Here is a 21,283-nt window from a genome sequence, read left to right on the forward strand (position 1 = left end):
TGCGTATCATACGGAATGGTACAGCTCCTCCATAAAATCACCAACCAAAGTTTCATCTTCGCCGCACTTTTCCAGCTTCAGCCTGAATTAGACGCAGCCGTCTGAGGAGCGCGAGACAGACTTGAAAGAACCTGGTCGTATTTTCAAACAGAAAAATGATCCAGCTGTTCACTTGTTAGGATGGTTATTTATTTTAAATACCGCTGAACGCGCTTCTTACGTGCATCTGATCAGATTGTAACGTGGCAGCGGATGTGAAAAGACAAGCTGCTGCGACGTGCGCAAGGGGGGGGCGCTCTTCAGCGGCGTCACCCAAATGCTCCTTTTATCTCGACAAAAAGGAATAAATGTAAGTAAATCCCAAAGGACCGCTGACAGAATCAAATGTTGGAATGGTTCTCCCTCAAAGACTTCAACAATGACTTTTACAATTCTCCGGCGTTATTAAAAGTAGAAGCTGTTTACATCCGCGGTCTCGTGGTAGAGGCGTGGAAAGAGGCAGACACTCACAATAAACTCACTCCAGATTGGCGACAGTACTTCCTATAGATTCATGACTCAGCTATGACTCACAGAGACTCAGACCAATCGCTGAAGATGAGTTGCAGACATCTGCAAAATGGCGATAGCCGTTTCAGGAAGTGACGGTGAAAGCGGCGGCCTACTTTCAGGAGGAGTGGAGGTAATGCATTTCCAATGGGGGACCTCATAGCTCGAGAAGTCCAGTATTTTTACAGTCAATGATTTTGCCCGCCAGGAGGTCATTAAAGATGGGGTGGAAGGATTAACAAGTTTACACAACAGGTTACTAAATAGTGAAAGACAATGAACAACGTCCTAAGGCACAAAGAAATGATGAAGATAAAAAAAAGGAGTTGTGGGTGAGTTTGGTAACAGTTAGGTAAAAGTTTTAGGTTGTGTCCAAATTCATTCAATACTTCCTTTTGAGTGCAGTATATAGAGCGGGGTGTCCAAATCTATAGCTGTGTCAAATCTCCTGTCTACTCCTTAACCCCTAAAAGTCCCACTGCAATCATAATTTGATCTACTTTCAAAGTGTTCTGTGTGGTCTTTTAATTATGATGATGCTGTTTTGTGGCTAACATCTAAAAATGTGTTGTTTTGAAGGACATAGTTTCCGCAGAGTATGGAAGCGTTTGTGACTCAATATTTAAAATGAAAGTCAGTTCTGGAAATTCCCAATGTACCTGCATTACTTGTCTCTTAAATAAAATGAAAAAGCAATTCTCCAAATGGGTTTTTCATTTTCTTGTTCAACACTGCTCATTCTGTGACATAATTAAAATGATACAGAAAATGGCAGTTAAAATTTCATTTTCAAAAAGTTCTCCGGAAAATTTGTAACAAAATTCAATTAGAAATATCCCATTTTAAAATTAAAACGGATAAAAAGAAATCCCTTTTCATTTTCAAAATGTACCTGTATTACTTGTCTGTTAAATAAAATGAAAAAACAATTCTCCTAATGGCTTTTTCATCTTCTTCTTCAACACTGTTCATTCTGTGACATAATTAAAATGATAAAGAAAATGGCATTTGATATTTCATTATCAAAAAGTTATTTGGTAAATCAGTAACAGAATAAAATTTTCATCACAACTTTAAATGCAACTCTGACCAATCTACCATAAATATATATATATATATATATATCAAATTCATAAATGGTCTTTGTAAAATATTTGTATTTATTTTGTTTTTACTTTAGCAAATAGGGGGGGTGGCCTGAAAGGAGCCCCGCGTCTAAAGTAACAAACATCTGTTTGAGCTGGAACTTATTGAAGACAGGACACAAGTGGAAGATTTACGGTATTCTGCTTCTAAAATGAAAGTTTTTTGCTGATCACCACTAGCTCAGTGGAGAAACTGAGTGTTGGTGTTAGACTGGGGGCGGAGCTATCAGAGCAGACTCTTCCTGGAGGGGGGCGGTTCACATTGTGCTGAGGTCAGTATGACACGACCCGTTCATTTTTGTGGATATGGGAGGGGCTGCTGCAGACAGTGTAGGTTTTAGAGGATTACTCTTAAATGCATGAACTGATTAAAATGCAGCTTTGGGGTTCTTTATAGAGAGGAATGAACAGTAAAATGTATTTAAAACCTCAAAAGGTAGAATTTTCATAGTAAAGCCCCTACCACGAGAAAAGATTTTGACAGAAGCTCCTCCCACACGCAGCAGGAGCTTCAGGTGAAGATACTTTAAAATAAAAGTGAAGCAGTTACTTTAGGGCTTGTTAAAACAAAGAGGATTTACATGAATTTGACGCGAATTCCATTTGATGTGAACGGACAACTGATTTAAATTATGTGAGCATGAGGTGTGTGTGTGCACGGGGGTTGGGGCGGGGGTCGCGGCACACGCGTGTGCCGAACAGCTGCACCCCTACTGCAGTCTATTACATATTTTGAAAATGGGACTCTATTATCTTAAATGTATTTGTGTTGCCAGGACACATTTAGCAAGCACACTGGAATTTTGCAACAAACGTTGTGAATCCAAGATTATCATCAGTTACGCCACATTTGCATGTAAAAGTTGTCAGACAAATCTACCAAACCAATTACTGAAACACAAACAATGTTAGTTTCTTATGTTGATATTCCTCATTGTAGATTTTACATTTTAAACTATTTATGAAGTTTGAAGGTTCAGTTTAATGTCAACAGGTGCTCCAACAGCTCCCAGCTGAGAAAGCGCAGCGGCGGTGTCAACAACAGCGCGTGACACATTAGCTGGAAACAGCCACACTCCCTGACACTGGCGCACAAAAGGAACAGGATTTACCAAAGCTTACGCTGTGACAAAGTACAGCACAGCCCCTTTGAATTGGTCAGTCTGTCTCTGGGCACGCCTGCACGCTGGGCTTCCACACAAATACATTGCACTGTGCCAATTCCAGTCTTTCACAAACATCCACACTGCTGCTGCTGCAAACACGCTCACACACTGGAGCATGTGGGGAACGTCTACTGGTAAACAACAGCTGTCAAGCAAGGTGGCAGCCTGTGTGCAAAAGCTGAGAGGAGGTCAGCCATAGGTAATAACCAACATTTGGTCTAACGACCAAAACTGAAGATATAAATGTCTTCCTTAGAGGGAGAGATGGATAACAAACTTTTTTAAAAAATGTGGCTCATCTTAAAATCCCAAAGTTCAGGAAGAATCCTGTGTCCAGCACATCCCCTCAGGGGTCGCCACAGCCAATCAGCTTTCACTGACTCGCACAGGTGGTTTGGCAGAGAGTTTTACACCGCATGCCCTTCCTGACTCAACCCTGTTTTATCCAGGCTGGGACCAGCACATGGAGACCCAGACTTGGACCCCCATGTGGTCACACAGTTAGACAGTGAGTGAATGAATGAATGAATGAATGAATGAATGAATGAATGAACGAATGAACGAACGAATGAAATGGTTTATTTCAAGCAATCAGGTCATAATACATACATAACATATCACTTAATGAATCACAAGTAGATGAAGGGCCTTACCCAAAGACCCACACTAGATGAAGCTCTTCCTGGGAAGCAAACCCTGATTTCCTCTGTGCCAGCAGTGCATTACAAAAAAAAATATATAACCTGTTTAAGTTTATTAAAATCACAATTTTTCATCTCTATAAGTATTGTTCCTCCAAATATACAAATATTCTCTTCTGCCTTCAGGTCAAATTAAAATCATGATTCATTAGTTTCATCTCCAAACTTCCCTCTCTGCCTAAGGGTTTCCGGGAACTCCCTGAAGCCCCCTACTCGCAGCACATTGTGTCTGCTGCACTGTGTTAAACCTGCCTCAAGACTCAAGTTCTCTGGGATTTGAGAATGCCATCTTCCCTGCAGCAATGCGCTGCCTGCACATCAAAACCTCAAACACTGTGCCGGATACAAATACAGCCCCCACAGACTCACATTTAAAATAAAAGCCAGACAATGCATGAACAGGTCGACACATGAAACCCTCTTCAAGGACAGGACACTCTTGCACATTTGGAGGACCAAAATGGACCACAGGAAAATGAAGAAAGTTGAAAAGTCTTATTCTCATTCACCAGATCACTATTATTTAACTTAAAGTTTAATGTGCATCTTATGACTGTCACATTAAGAGAGAATATTTTGAGTCACTGGCACTGCCCACAGAAGCTCCACACTCTTTCTAAGTTGCAAAACAGCAGCTCAACGAGGAGACGATAAGCCGATCCAGCGAGGACACAAAGCTGGGCAGGTGGGCTCCTTCATCAGGTGAAGGAAAAGCAGCAGAAAAGAGTGACAGCCTATGCAGCAGGGAGGGGAGGAGCATAACAAACAGAGGAGGTGGATGGTGGCTGACGAGCTCTGGTTCATGACACCTGTTAACAGGAGCGGAAAACATAACCGTAGAAGATAATAAGAATAAATCAGAACTTTACAGCTTTATCTGTATAGAAGGTAGATTTAATACAGCAAGTTTTTTTTCTTCAAGTGAAAAAAACTTTCATTTTTAAAGACATACTCCAATCATCTTCTGATAAAATCTTCCCAGAGTTCTTTTAACGATGATGATGCAGTTTTAGCAAAGATCCAAAAACCTGTCGTTTTCTAAGACAGTTTCTGCAGAGCGGTTCATCAGAAATTCCCCTCTAAGGCCCAATCTGAATTCCTTCCCTACGGCTTCTCCCTACCCCGACATTTAGCCCTCCAAATGGAGTTACAGAAAAAAAACATTCTCTTCAGACTATCACTCGAGGACACTCGAGGACACTCGAGGACATCATCAGTAGTCGGCGGTCAGCTACGTTAGCGATTGTAGTTTTACAACTTTAAAAAGGTTGTGCTAAAACAAAGTTATAACTTACATTGAAGTGTAAACATCTGTGATTCAGGGCACACCTACGTTAAGAAAAATGCCACAAGATCATGCTAAAAACACACACAAAAAAATGTATTGGAGAGGGTCTTTAAGTCTACCTTTAGCCTAACTTAGACATATTTTAAAATTTCTGAACTTTTCCTGCATCAGTTGGTTTAGTACTTACTGAGCTGGTTCTAACTCAGATGATACGAATCAACCATCACCCATAAGCAATAATCCTGCCAAACGCAATGTTTTCTTTCAAAAATAAGTTTATAACAAACTGAGTAAACCTCTAATTTGGAGATAAAGCGACAATGAAACGATGAATAAGCCAGTGACACCATCTCCATATCGTCTGTGGTATCTGCATGAAAGCTTGCCAGCAGAGAAATTTGTGGCTTGTTGTTCCAGGAAACTGTAACAAAAGCAGCTGCCATACAGGCCTGGAGGGAAAACATCAACATTCATTTATTCATATCATGAATTCTGATCATTTATTGTGAGTTGACATTTTCTTTTCCAGGATTATAGTCTTACTTTCATGTTCAATATTTCTCATAGACGATTCCATCTGCAGTTTTTAGAAGTCACTCCTGGAGCATTGCAGCTACTTTGTGTAGATATTTATTAGACACACTGTATTCCAGAAAGACGTGTCTGCTTTTTCTGCGTTAGCTTTGAAGTAAAGAGAGCTTGAACAGAAACTTCAAAGTGCTGTTGCAGAGTTTTTATCTTTGTCACTGGAAAACAAAGCTAACAGTTTTCTGAAAGCATGAACGACTGAGGACAGAGCTTCACTGTGAAGGAGGGCCAACGCCTGCAAAAGTCTGCTCCTCAAACACCAGATTTCAAAAGAAAATGTGAAACTTGATCTGAGGCTAATCAAAAATCTATTATGGGCCGCAGAGCAGTGGGAGAATGGGAAAGTGCTGAGGAGCTGCTGCATTCCACAGATGTTTGTGGGGCTTGGCTCGTAACGCTCGAAGAACGACCTTCCGTTTGACTGATGCACACACCCCCGATTCAGAACAGAAAAAGATCTATGATGTATTCACAGCAGTCACCTTTAATCTTCTTTGCAAGCAGAGATCTTCCATTTGTGGGTGCTTGTTATTGTGATGCGGGGCATGAAAACATGTTTGGACTGGTCATGTGCTGCTGCAGTGACGGGATGTGCTGGCATGGATGCACTTTTCTGCCAAGACATTTGTAAACACTGTCCCAGAATTGAGGCTTACAGTAATAATCCGCAGTTCTGATGATGGATCCTGACGTGACAGACCTGGTATGATTCCAGCTTTTAGAGCCCTTTCTTGAAAGCAGAAAAAGGAGGAAACCTCTTCCATCCTGATTATCAGCCTCACAGTTAGATCTGGATAGCTGATGATGTCACAGTCATAATTATAGGAGGGAAAGCACATTACTGAAAAGCAGAGCAGATTTCAAATACAAAAGCAGAACAGAAAAACAGACTAAAGAGATTGACGGAGAAAACATCCACTGTGATTCTTTTGCTGTACCAAAGGGAAACAACAAGAGTGTCCAAAGACATCAGCACAAAAACACACGGAGAACACAGAGAACCACACACTGAGGTATTAACACACAAATCATCTGGAAGACTGGACGACAACATCCTCCTGAAACTCTGAAATCCAACATTTGTTTGCTTCCAACACTTTTATTCTTCTTAATCTCCCTGTTAACGCTCCTGAACAGATTAGCACTTTTATTCAGAAATGTTTGCAGCATCTGCTCCCTCTTGTGACAGGAACATTTCTGCTCTGAAACAAGAGTTCATGATGACAACAGGAGCTGAAATCACAGATTATTCACTCTGGTAATACAGAAGAGCGCAACTAAAAGTGCTCAGCGTAATTTGTGATGCTAGTCGGTGAAAATGTTAAGCCTGTTTAAAGGCCTATGGGTCATTAAATCATTATGACATAAGTAAAATGACTTGCAAAGATGTAATTAAAAAGATTCATTATTCAGAGCCTTGAGCAATTAGTCCGTCTTATCCTGGATTAACTTCACTGCCTCTTCATCCCAGCTAAATGAAATCTTGCTGGGAGAGATGCACCATGTTCTTATGTTGTCCAAAGTGTAAGGAATGTCTACACAGACATGCAACTCCATGAGAAAAACACTGATGAAGAGCTAGCTTTATGAGTGTTGAGGACATGAATGAAGTAAAATGCATTAAGACACAGCATCGCTCAAAGTCGTTATGTCTGCTTTCTAGTTGAAATATCTTGTAACAAATGGTAGTAGGGTAGTGACGATTCAGGAGTATGGTACGGTGTAACCAATTGTTTTAAAGTCCCACTCCAACCCTCCTTTGATCTGTTTTCAAAGCGTTCCCGGTGGTCTTTTAATGATGATGATGATGCAGTCTTAAGTCTAAATCAAAACTACTTTCTGCAGAACAAAAGAAGTTCATTAGAAATTTGCTTCTGTTGGTGCAGATCAACCCTGCCCCCCCTTTCCCCTCCCCACAACCGAGACCTCTCTGTTTACATCTTCTCCTACTAGCTTACAGCCTCTCACACCCCCAAACATTAGCGGTGACACAAAAATGACGAGTAATTTCATTTCTATCCAGCCGTACAGCTCTGATCCAGATTTCAGCTCAGACCAGGAAAACAAAGACGTTCATGGATCTATTTGACTGACGGTGAATGTCTCTAGAAACAAGATTTTTATTTAAACTGTATTAAATATTTTTAGGCAGAACTTTTGTTTGTGAATGCAAGTCGTCTCGTTTTTACATACAGACTTGATTTAGAGAAACTGGAAATTTTAATTTGACTCATAATAAAAAAAATATTTTTTTTTATTTTAAAATTTAGAAGTTCAAAATAAACTAGGATACTATTGGGGAGAAAAGTGTATAAATTACCTGCTTTAAAGGTGAAAAAACTCTGATGAGTTACACACACTTATTTTAGTAGATAACATCTCCAATTACCAGAGCAATATACCTAAGCATAGTAATGGAAAATTTCAAGATTTTACTTCATCTTCAAATGACAGGCCATCACTTCTTATTTTAAAACACCATACCAAGACAAACTACCAGTTCCATCAGCAGATTTTGTTTCTACTTCCAACAAGAAAAACATCCTATTTTCTATAAAATTTTTTATTTTTCAAAAAGAACATTTTTCTCAGGGAATGAAGCCTGTTCTTTGAACCTGTTCCACAAACAAAGCTGTCAAAGTCCTGTCTGAAACAGAATCCACTTCCATAAAAGGCAAAGCTAGAGGTGAAAACAATGACACTCCGACAGAGCAGAACTGAACAGTGAGGTCACATGTGTTTTACAGCTGCACTAGTGAAGAGTGTATTAAAGCTGAACAATTCTGATGTGAAGAAACAAGTCAAAGCATGTTTGTCAAATATCTCACCTTATTTCATTTTTTAGGTTTTGCAAATTAGCTAACACTTCAAAAGTTGACTTTGCTGAGTAAACATTTTTAAAACCCCAAACAAGGTTAACTTTCAGATTAAAGATGCCACTCTAAGAAGCTCAACAGAAAGGACAGGAGTGAGAGAGACAAGCCTGACGGCTTAACAACGATGACTTCTTCAGACCTTTGCTTGGCCTCGTGAACTGCAATAGCCTCTAGTCACAAGGGAACATGGGAAGAATGGAAGGAATGCAGCGGCTCGGAAGAGGGAGAGACAGAAACATGGGATGCAGGATTCCCTCAGCGAAGGCGGAAACACCTCTGCTGTGGTTTACACCGGCACTACTGTACACAAAAAGAAAGCACTGCCTGATCACTTCTATTCATCCTCCACTTTCTCAACCCTTTCCCTGTTATTTCTAGAGCATAATATATGTATGAGTTGAATATTTCATCATGTTATTGAGGTTAAGTATCTAAGGAAGCTGTTAAATATTAACTCACAAATGTTTATTTGTGTAAAGAGTTTCTTTAACAAGGCAGGAGGCTTAAATTTTCATTATTATAAAAAACAGGTGAAAAAAAATAGGAATTTAAAGCACTTATGCCATGGTATTTTAAGCCTTTCAAAGCAAACTACTGTGTGTCCTCATAACATATTACCTTTGGAACACTACATAACAAATCAGTTATGAAATATTAGTATTTCACAGGCTTTTGTTCCTACCCGGAAGTAGGGCTGTGGATCATTGCTTAGGTGGCGATCCGATCCGATTCACGAATCAAGCTCAACAATCAATCTTCTGGTTCAGCAGTAAAACAACATAAAGGATAAAATCGCTGCTGTTTTGGATCATTTAACAGCAAAATCTGAAAATGTTCTCCACAGTTTTCTATCCTCAAAGTTCTTCAATATTTTACGTTCTAAGCATCACATATTGGTGGAGAACACGTATGAAAAAAAAGTTATTTTTTTCGCAGCAGAATCAGCTGATTCACGTTGATTACATCCGCCTTTCAGCAGCGCCAGGCTGTTTCTTCAGAATAAGATGGAGTTTCGTTAATTGCGTCAAACGTTGAAGAGTTCTCATAACCAAAAGAATGTCAACACCGAAGCTAAAGCTCCGACTTTAAAGCTAATTCATTTCTTCAGAAGTTATGTCTATGAGCGGAACGTCAGTTTCTGAACAGAAAAAAGCTCTCGCTAGTTTTACTTTGAAAACCGGAAGCTTCACCGTCACAAAGATGTGTTTACTTCCGGTGGCAGTACTGCAGCTTTTTCGGCTTTGTTTTAGTTCCTAAACTTGAAATCCTACATTAATCTGCATGTCAGAGCAAAAATACATCGTCCCCAATAGATATTTTGAGGACATTTTACTACAATTTACTACATTTATAAAGATCGCGAATCAGCGATCTTGGACGTCACGAATATCCGTACTTGAATTTTCAGGAGGAAATTGCGAGTACCCGAGCACCCGGATACTCGTTACAGCCCTACCCGGAAGTAAGACGACTTGATCTATGAGGCTCCGCCTCTTGCTCCTTATAGATGCCACCCATTTCATGATGTCATCCTAGAGTCAGCCGCGGCAGGTTGTTTCACTCCCGAAAACAAACAACATCTGAGCTTTTGCTGAGACGGATGAACTTATCATATGTTTTCAATTTTGACTCTTCTGTTATTGACGCCGGTCTCCAATAGTGACCGGGCTCCTTTAAAGACCCCCTCATTCCATTTCTTATTTAAACTTGTGCTATAGCATATGCCAAAGAACATTCTAGTGAAGAATCTGTACAACATTTTTTGGATGGATCCTAAACGTATCAAAGAATTGCTCAATCTGATTGGGATATTAAGAAGACGCTGCAAAAAAGGAGCAAGCCAAGGAGCAAGAAAGCGAACAATGAATTAGAAGAACTGGTCTGAAGAAAGATGGAAAGGTGCACGACGCGTGTCTCCAGGAAAATGATCAAATGATCTGCCTGAAAGCGATACCGAGACTGATGATGTTTCACAGAGAACAGAAACATTCAGAACCAGTAATAATCAGTACATAATATCATGTTCTCATCATTTCAATAAATCCTGAAATGTTCATCTGGTGTTGTCTGCCTTTCTTGACTGAATTTCACCACAAAATGAACACATGACATCACCATTCTGTCTGTGATGGAAGGAATGCAGATCTCCATTAAACACCGGACGGCTGCTACATTTTTGGAATTAACACCAAGGCTACTGTTGAACATATACAGCATAGTGTGTATAAAATGATTTTTTTTTCTTATCACTGCTAGCTCTGTGTGTTTGTGTTAGCCTGGGGGTGGTGCTGGTAGAGCAGACTCTTCCTGGAAGGGGCTGTTCTCACTTTGTGATGTCACAATGTGAGGACCCATTCACTTTTGTGGGTATGGGAGGGGCTGCTGCTGAGAGTGCGGGTTTTTAGAGGATTACTCAGAAATGTGTGAACGGATCACAGTAGCGCTTTGGGGTTCTTTATAGTGAGAAATGGACATTATAATACACCGAAAAAAAAGTAGTTTTTTCATTGAGTAGGTCCTTTAGCTTCTCATTTTCAGAGGAACAGATGCTGATTTTTGACGAGTCTGCAGGATCATTTATGGGAGTCCAGATTAATATAAGCAGATGTTCAAGAAGAAAGGTTTTCTCTTTCCAAGAAGTATGTCAATGATTACAAAAGTCCATTTAAAGTTCACTGCACTTTCAAACAAACCTTTTAGAATTCATAACCCTGAATTGCCTCTGGTGGGATGTTGGCGCCAGTGTTCAGCAGTGGAGCCACCACCAGTGTGTGAATGTGTATGAGAATGTGTGAATGGGTCTGTGACTGTGAAGCGCTTTGGGCCCTTGAAGGAGGGTAGAAAGCGCTATACAAGTATACGCCATTTACCATTCATATTTCTTGCTGCTTTACATTTATACAGAGAGCTTAATAAGACATCAGTCTGTTATCTTTGTGATTTCTAAGGTCCAGAAGCTCAAGAACGGACCAGTAGACTGCTGGGAATCTTTAGGCACCTCACGACTCTATTACGACGGAGACAACGATTCAATTACAACACCATTATTGATCATCATTATTATTATTACTATTTTTTAAACGCACTGATCTGTGTTTTGATTGGCTGTAGACCATAGTCAATCGATCCCCTTCATGCCTCGTCTCCTGTAGTTTGGTTTGCCATATTTAGATACATCTTTGATCTTAGTTTTCATCCTATAGTAGTGAACTAAATTATCTGTGTTGGTTTGAACTTTGAGAGTTTAAAGAGAGAACAGTGAGAAAATGTTCATGTCTGTCTGAAAAAAGTGGATTAAGTATGCAGTGAGTTTTACAGCCTTAAAACATCTGTAATCCGATTTCAAGGACTTCACTTGTATTGTGGGTTAATTTTAGAGCGTAAATGAGGGAATACCGTACAGACAAAATCAATATACTAGTGCCTTGACTTTTATTAAGAAAATACACATTTTGACTTTCACTGCATCAACAAAAGGTACATTTCAATGATTCCCCGCCCCCTAAATTTAGTAACCTGAAGTTATATAATGTTATTCATAGATCAGCTTTACCTTTAACTCGGGTTAAACAAAATAAGTAGTGCCTTGAGAGCTACTCAACAGAGTGGAGGTGTGCAATCTGATTTCTCATGTTTGTTGTGTTCCCTAAAATGTTGGTGCGACACACCAAACACACAGCATGAATTTGTACAAAGACCTTTGACCGTCAAATATTAGCTTTAAAAAAGTCGAAGCTCGCCAGCCCACGCGGTCAGCAGGGCCAGCCATGTTCGAGTGCTCAGTGAAAAACGTGCCGCACGTTTAAGCTCTGCTCAATGCTTTTATGATAAATTATATCAATTTTTTGATTTTGGATTATTTTAGTCATAAAATGATTCTGAATCATCTATGAGTTAGAATTGATGCATCTAATAATCTATTATAGTTTTTCCAAAAATACAAAAAAAATTTTTTTTAACTTGTCACATTTTTTGTTTAGACAAAAGCAAAACTAAAAAAAACAACAACAAAAAAACGAATATAAATGTTACGAAAAAATACACCCCAGATCCTGGAGGGACTAGCACATCAGTACTGCAGACCACACACTTTCTCCTTTTTGACATTTTGAGTTGCTGATGTGCCTTGGGATTATTTTAAGAAAAAGTACACCTTGGCCCCACAAAAGGTTAAAACTTTAAAGTTACAACTAATTCTGACTGATTTCTACAAAACAGCATCAGAATTTTCAGAAAGTCTAATTTCCAGCTAAATAAAAACACACACAAAATATTTAACCCTTTAACACCACAGCTCCAGTGTTTCTGTTCTTTGATTTACTGCAACTCTTCAACCATTAACATGATCATTCAAGCAGATTGTGAAGGAGAAAAGCGGCTCGGCTTCACAATCTACTGGAATGATCGTGTTAACGGTTGAAAAGTTATGTCAAAGATTTTGTGTATAAGCGTCACTGACGATGCCTCAGGGGTTAAAGGGTTAAGTGGACCATCAGATTTCCCCAAAATCCTGCCTTCTTAAGTCCAAAACTTGGAGAAAGGTTGTGTACAAAGTTAAGAGCTCAGCTAAGTATATCGGAGAGGTACATTTAAATAAGTGCACAGGTGTGACAGAAAGTTTGTGTTCTTTCTTTGCTACCCTAAAAACTTGAGCCAGTTAACATAGGGACTGTCCTTAATATGGTCTGGCTTCCAGCCCAATTGTTAGTAACTATGATTGTCTGTCCATCTTTGTGTGTTTGTGTTGTGTGAGGAGCAGAGGGATAAATTTAGCACTTTAGCCCCAGACTGGAGGCAGTAGCCCTTTATCCTGCACTGTCCTACTTATCAGAGTGCTGCTCTCTGCGTCGCCCTGCCATCAACACAGTCACCTCCAAAAACCCTCATAGGAAGACTTGAACAGATTCTCTGTGTGGTGCAGAAAAATAAACAAAGCCTTCTCTATTGCAGGCACATTTCTGAATGTACATGAACACTTTGCATATATAAGCAAATGTGTTTTATTTTCAGTTGATGTACAGTTCTCTTATTTCTTAATAGATGGATTTGATTTGGTGAAAGCAGGACACCAACAAAACCTGTTTAAAAACACTGAGGAGGCAGTGTGAGACTCCACTGATGCATCAGCAGTGAATTACAGCTCCTGTAAGTGCAGCTTTAAAAATCACAACTGCCAGATAGATGAAAATAAAAAAAACACAGGTATTCATCATCAAAGCAGACAGGATTTAATGCTGCTCCTATTTCCTTAATGCAGCCATTTAGACCATGAACAACCCGCTTTCTCTTGGAAACATGCAATCCCAGGGTGCTTTTCTCTGCTGTCATGACAACCACCAGGAGCTGTGCCCGGCTTGTTCCCTCCCTGTGTTCGCTGGCGCTCTTTCTCTGCGGCTCCTGAAGGCAGACTACCCAACAGAAAAGCACAAAGAGACTGGATGACAGCTGTATCAACACATTACAGTGCACTCACTGGGCTTCAAATATGTCGACTGATCAATTTGTGTAACTCCCAACAACTAAAAATGGTAAGACTATTTAACGCTGAGTCCTGAAAATAAATGTTTGGAAAACATCAGAGCAACAGTTTTACTGATTCCCTGAAAAGGAGTCTGAAAGAGAGGAAAATAAAGGACCAACTTCTGCCTTTTCCGTCAATTACCATTTTCAAATCCCCAACATGCAGTTGGCTGTGCGTCATTAACAGCAGACATCTGGTCAATATGACAAACAGGGACGGGGAGGGTGGAGGGATGATGTAAGCATTTGGGTGCAGGCTGAGGTCTGGGGTTGAGGTTGTGAACGCTGTCAACTGACAACAGCCTCCACCAACTGGTGACTCTGGATGCTGCACAGGACCTGCCAGAGGAGCAGCAGGGGATCCAATGGCTTCCATCTGCAGGCTGGATATGAGCTGCACAACCACCAGCATTCCTCAGCATGGAGGATTCTCCTCTTTCCAAATGTTTCATGAAACCTGTCATTTTTCAAAAGCCTAAAAAATTCACAGTGAAGCCCAGTTACTGTAGATTTTAGAAAAATGCATAAATGTGTGTTAAGTTTATGAAGAAAACTCAAAAACGGCAACAACAAAAAAATGCAGTTTATTGGATATGAGTTTGCTGTAAAATGTAACTTTTTCTTAAGACCTTTGCAGGCAGAATGTGGGGTGTAAAACTGCGACTGTCGCCTCCCGATTACAAATGCCGCAGCGCAGCCACCTGCTGAATTTGCTGAAAACCTTGGATTTAGCTTGCTGCGCTGGGGTATTTTGGGATATGTGTTTTACAAGTGTTACTATGACCCGTCACCCACAGCATGCCTGTAGAAAAATGTGCACAAACATTTTCTCTCTACGGGGTGACGAGCGGTCCACGACCTTGATACAGGTTTGAGCAGTTTTTGCTCCCAGACAGCCAATCTCCACCCTCAAGAGCAGGTGGGATTATAACTTCAGAGAGAGAGAAAAAATAAAAAAAGACATAAAAAAACAGAAACATTTTGCTTTCAAGTATAGTTACTTCCTAGTTTGGAGTCTAAAAGTATTGGTCATATTTACATGAGATGAGTTTTAGTTACACTAAGCTAAGAGCTCAAAATATTATTTTACAAATATACAGAGCACAATTGTATGAAAAAGGTAGCAAAGCAAAAAGTGAGAGAGCTCTTCCAGGAGTTTTAAAGCTTCAATTGTAAAAAATATCATGACACAATCTCATGGAGGAAGAAAACAAAAACATCGTGGAGAACAGCAGCGATTCAGGGGGGTTTGCTCTGCGTTGTGGAAGCAGGAGGGTGAGGAGAGGAGGACAAAAGACCATTGTTCCCATCACTCGACTCCAGCGCTCTGTGTCAGCATGCGGAGTAAAGAGGAAATTAAGTCAAAAAACAAAAGTGAAAAGTTTTTGTAACCTTCAAATTGAGCAAATATTTAGTTTCATTTCTTTATTGAACTGATCATCACAGTTTGACACCGACAGTTAAACCTCCAGCACTGAAAGAAACAAGACTTCAGTCATCGATGAAACACCTTTATATGTATGCACCATCTCAGAAAATAATAATAAAATGTGGAAGAAGAGACAAAAAAGTAACAGAAAAACTCTAGCCAATTTTAGTAATAGCATATAGCATGTCCTCTGAAAATTAACACACGTCAATAATGAGTTTGACCACACGGTCACATGACATGGCTGGTGTAGAAATAATGGGAAACAGCAACAATATCATTTAAAAAAGCTTCCCCTTTGGCTTTCTAACAATACCTGTCAATGTGACCGAAAAAAATGACTGCTATCAACCCTCCAGACCAGCGCTCCACCTGCCCTCAAAACATCTCTATACATTCTGTACTTGAACAGGAGGAAAGAACACTTCTTCTGCTGTTTCACAAACTCCAGTTAACCAGAGAGAGACATGGTGTGACGACCCTAACACGGAGGACCACAGCCTGGCAATGGATGAGTCAAATGCACTAACAGCACAACATTACAATACCAACTTCGGTTTTAACCTAAAAGGTTATGCACAAGATGTGTCAACAAAACCCATTACTGGTCGGTATGAGTTAACATTTTAGTTCCAAACAATTCAAGATGCACTCCAATAACAATCATGTTTTTAGTGTTTTTATATTTTCTTGATTTTTTTATTTTATTTTATTTTTTATATCAGGATGAAGAACGTTTATAAAGAAAATGAAGATTTAAACTCTGTTTCTGAGTATTTCTTTATTTAAATCATTTTGATTCAAGGGCAGATGAAAAAATCCTGTTGGAAAAAGCTTGTAGTTGTTATGTGCAAACTACAATCTGCAGGTCACAAAATCCCTGCTTCACCCACGTCCATAACATGTATCAGAATGGATACATCAGTTTCCTGACCAATAGATCCATGAACGTCTTTGTTTTCCTCTGAGCAGGAATCTGGATCTAAACTGTACAACTGGATAGCTCTGATGTTGATCACCATTTTTGATGCACCGCTAATGTTAGCAGGCTGTTGTGAGGGGCTGTAAGCTAGTGGGAGAGTGTGGACAAATGGATGATGGGAAATCAGTGCAGCCTTAATTCCACACCAACTGCCCTGCCCACAACTCAGAGGTGAATTTCTAACAAACTCGTGCCGCTCTGCAGAAACTATGACTTAGAAAACAACTCAGGCTTTTGGATTTGGGCTAAAAACTGCATGATAAGAGCAGTGGGAACACTTTTAGCAGACTATAAGACTTTGAAAAGGCTTATACCAGGGGTTGGCAACCTTTAACAGTAAAAGAGCCATTTGGACTTGTTTTCGACTGATCCAAATCTAGAAGGAGCTACATAGTCTTACTTAAGTCTTTAAGTAATTTTGATTTGCATGACCTTCTGTTGTTTTAATAATAAATATGAATTATACCTAGGGATGTCCCGATCCGGTCACGTACATTCTGAGCATCAAGAAAAACAAAAAAGCAATGCTTACATATTGCCCATTTTTGACTAACAACCAGCGCTTTCAAACTCTGGGAAAAAAATAGGATTGAAAAGCAACTTTTATAAGCAATGAATATACAATCTTACGACAAGAAACTCAGCTTAATGCAAACTCTGATGCAAATGCAAAAAATTGTAAAATTGTAGCTAGCTCTCTGGGGGAAAATCCTCATTGCTTTTCTTTATTTTCAATATTCAAAAAATGGCAAGCCAGTTTCCTTTATAGACAGTTTTGATATGAGCTCCACCCACTCATGCAGGAACTTAAGAGCAGAAGTGATCTCTACATAACACATTTAGTAATATTTAAAACTCATCTTTAATGTTTCAAACAACAAATGTATTTAAGTAATGATACTAAACTAAAAAATATAATAAATAATTACTCAAAATTGTGATTACAGCTAAAGTCAGGGTTTACAGTGTATAACAAGAAAATATGATTTTTTTTCCTAGTTTATATTTGCTCTATTTTTACTTGGCTATTAAAGATACTTCACAGAAGTGTTTTATTTAAGTTTTTAATGATAAAAGAAGGTTAATGAAATATAAATAAGGAACAACACAAATCAGTTTATTCAATTTGGTCAGGTTTTAAATGTGTTAAAAAAAAGTATCGGATCGGGACTCGGTATCGGCAAATCCACAAAATCCAATGACTCTGAATCGGATCGGGCCCAAAAAAACCTGATCAGGACATCATTAATTATATCTACTTTTTGGCACGAACAAAAGCAAAACTATAAAAAGAATCCAGCATCTCTCAAAATGTGATTTTTTTTATAACCATTGTTGTGCAGCACAAGCTAATATGTGCTCTTATCTCTTAAAAGATCAAACGTTTTACCAAAGTTTTGCATTGTAAATAGAATCTGTTCATTCTGGAGGTACCATTGAGCAAACAAGACGTCTTTAGATCAGCAGGGATGAAAAAACCTACATAGTTTATCATCTATGTGCATCTCAGCATCAATTTACAAATGTAACTAATCTAATTTAAATAAATGTAAATTAAGTAATCCTTACTTTAAAAAAATGCTATTTTATTTTTATTTTATTTATTTTTTGTTATTTTCCCCCTCTTTGTCCTCAGCAGTCTTACACTGCTGGGTTTTGATATTTTAGTTTGGGGTTGGACCTTGGTTTGCGGGCTTTGTTTATTTGTTTTCCTACGGTAGTTTTAGTTAGACAGCCATTACCAACTAACCACTACCAGAGAAAAATGTCTTAAAAAAAAAAAAAGAAAAAGAAAAAGAAAATACTTTTGCTGCAGGTATAAATATTGTCCAGATCAACTTTTTAGCAACAGTTCTATATAATCTTTTAAGTCCCTTTTAAGGATGCATATCTGGATTCTGAATATGGTTATACAAGGAGAAAACAATAACTGAGTAAAAAAAATGGATTTGACTGATAAGTATTGAAGCTTCCAAAGAGATATCAATTCTATTATGATTATTTCATTTGATCATCAATGTTCATGTTTGATAAATCACATTGTACTTTTTCTTTAATCTATTTTCAATCTTTTGCACTTTTTGCCAGAAAAGCCAGTTTTGCATAATTATATAAAACAAGCTTTCTAAATGCAGTGAATGAAGACATGAAGGTGGCTGGTGTTAGAGTGGAGGATGCTGAAGACAAGCTTAGATGGAGGAAACTGATTCGCTGTGGCGACCCCTGAAGGGAAAAGAAGAAGAAGAAGCCAGAAAAGCCAGTATTGCATAATTGTATAAAACAAGCTTTCTAAATGAAATAAACGCACCATAAATCTTTTTTAACAGATTCCATTACTGATGTGTTTTATTTATAAATCAAGTTCAACATGTGCTATAAACTTTGAACACAATTTATTACATGTAAATAAATATTAAATATAATAAACTAATAAATAAGACCTACATCCTATTTAATTCTGCCATTGAAATGTATGTACAAATAAACTTGCTGCTGACATTTATATTGTGTTTCATTTTGTTAACATGAATAAGTATGGTGTGTAGAATACATTTAAATAAATTACAATTGTTCCCAAGCATTTACATAACTTGCAGGAGCACAAGTCAGACTGTCACTCTGTGGTGCTGCTAGCATCATGCTAACAGGTTAGAAATGACTTATTGATACTAAAAAACAAAAAAATGATAAGGTCTGAATTCTATCCACACTCCCTAACTAGTGTAGGATTATCCAGTGCCCTGGATGACTTTTTTTTTAAATAAACATACATTTTTTTCAAATGTAAACTTTGTGGTTTATATTCACCAATCTAGAGAGGATTGATGCACACTGGTGTTCCGCAGACTTCTGGGTAATGTCAGGACACTTGATTAGTGATTTGGACATCCCGACAAAATGACAAAAACTGTATACAGTGCAATAAGTAGTGAGGGAGTTCAGATACAACCCAACACTTGCAGTTCACTTATTTTTAGAGACTTCTAAAGTATTTGATTTGTTTGTATTGTTTTGCCCTAACACATGTGAAGCATTTGAGGTTTACAAGGTTTACATGAAAAATGCTTTACAAATAAAAAAAAGAGAAAACACATGAAACCCATAATCCAATCAGCGGGTGATCCTGATTGATCACATCTAATTCACAAAATCATTACATTTATTTTTTTTCACTACAGAGGGGGCTGATGTGCTGACCCTGAGCAACTACAGAACAAAATCCCTTCTTGGAAACCACAAACCCACATCAACACACCTCAATAGAAGAAGCCAGCTTAGAACCCATTGCAGCAGAGAGGCAGGCCAACGCTATGAACGTGTCTGTTTTTTACAGTCCACGACAGCTCTTCTGTCCCAGCACAGAGAAATCATACACACGTGAAAGATACAAGTGGTTCCAGCTCACCTCTTGTTGACAGGCTTTTCATCCTTCTCGTAGGGCTTGACAAACCACTTGCCGATGCGGACAAAGCTGCGGTTCATGAGACAGCGCTCCAGCAGGTTGTGGATGGCTTTGAACAGCAAAGTGCGACATTCGTAGGGAAGGCCGTTCTCCCACAGGCCGTCGTCTCCAGCTGAAACATAAACAACCGTTGAAATGTAAAAAAAGCGTGTGAGTGAACAGGATGAACGGCAGGAAGAGAAGTGAGGGTGTCTGTTTGGCGTGCAGCAGAGACCAGCGCTGCACTTGCTCAAATGCCACGTTCCCTCATCTGTGTTTATTGAGTTTAGGACATATGGATCTTCCAACTGTCATTATGAGACTATTGTCACAATGTGCTGTTTAATTCAGATCAAAATGGGATCTAGTTTAAATCCCCTCATCAGGTTTGGATGAAAAAAGGAAAATCTCATGAAGCAACAAATGCATACGTATATATTGACACGAAAGGTTTGTGAGCAAACTGCCTAAAAACTCAGTGACGGAAAACATGGAGGACACGAGTGTGTCCTGTAAACGCAAATGAAACCATGAGATTATAACAAACCACTTGACTGTCCTGAGAAGAATTAAGACAATGTTAGTCACCTGCAAAGTTTGGGATAAGCCGAAAGTGAACACATACATACTTTATAAATTTCTTCAGATAAAACAGAATTATATCGAATTATATGTTCTTCTAAAAATTACAGTGAATTTTATTTTTGATCAGAAGATCAGAAAGACTAGAATAAAATCAAGAAAAAGTTTGTCTGGAGGGAAAACCTTGAAAGTAAATATTACAAAATATTCCCTTTTGATGCTCACTGTGAACGTCTACATTATATTGCAAGCATGTGTACAGAAAATAACACAAACAGTTGTCTTATTCAGAAATACAAACCACTCCAGTTTGACCACAGAAACTAATACATTTGTTCTTCTAGTCTGGCCCTAAAGGCTCTGAAGGTCAAGTATCCACAAGTTGTTGCCACAGGTTTACAATTACTAATAATTTAGCCAATCACAAACAAGAGCGTTTTATAGAGTTTCTAGAAAGTGATAGGTGTCACATATTACAGATTTTATGATAGGAGCTGCATTCGGCCCACAGGCTGCACTTTGAACATACCTGCCCTACATATGGACTAAGGAGAGAGAGAATTCAGATGTACTTTTTCTGACGAGTAAATTAACAATTTTTCGTTGACAATGAAAAGATACTGCACAAAAAATGCAAATGAACCCAAAAGTGTTGTGGTTGAGACGGGTCAAACAGAAACCTGCAGCTGCATGCTGCATGGCTGAGGAGGTTTCAGATGTAGACCTACTGCCATGCTCCTGGACTTAAACACAAATATGTTTAAAAATGATCTGGAATTAATCAGATCTGATTGGATAAACATTCCAGTGTTTCTGCCCTTTAGTTTTACAGTTTTCTTTATTTGACTAAATATGTTTTTTTTTTCTTAAAAGAAAGGAGCCAAAAATACAATTTCTTCATGTAACTTATCAAAGATGATATTAACATTTTCATTAAACTCACTACTGCAGGACCATGTTGTTTAGATAACTCAGATGGACTGCAATGCAGCTTTATCTGACAGGTATGATCTAA

At 38.7% G+C, this 21,283-nt stretch overlaps 1 protein-coding gene across 1 annotated transcript in view; it reads right to left on the reverse strand.

Annotated features, from left to right (window-relative positions):
* Nucleotides 1-21,283, reverse strand: part of med13a (mediator complex subunit 13a) — a 104,184-nt gene that overhangs the window by 54,154 nt on the left and 28,747 nt on the right. The window contains exon 3 of the mRNA XM_024261310.2: nt 19,651-19,819. Within this exon, the coding sequence (XP_024117078.1) occupies nt 19,651-19,819 (169 nt within the window). The remainder of the gene's footprint in view (nt 1-19,650; nt 19,820-21,283) is intronic.

Source organism: Oryzias melastigma, unplaced genomic scaffold (genome assembly GCF_002922805.2).
Source record: "Oryzias melastigma strain HK-1 unplaced genomic scaffold, ASM292280v2 sc00259, whole genome shotgun sequence".
NCBI classification, from domain to species: Eukaryota; Metazoa; Chordata; class Actinopteri; order Beloniformes; family Adrianichthyidae; genus Oryzias; species Oryzias melastigma.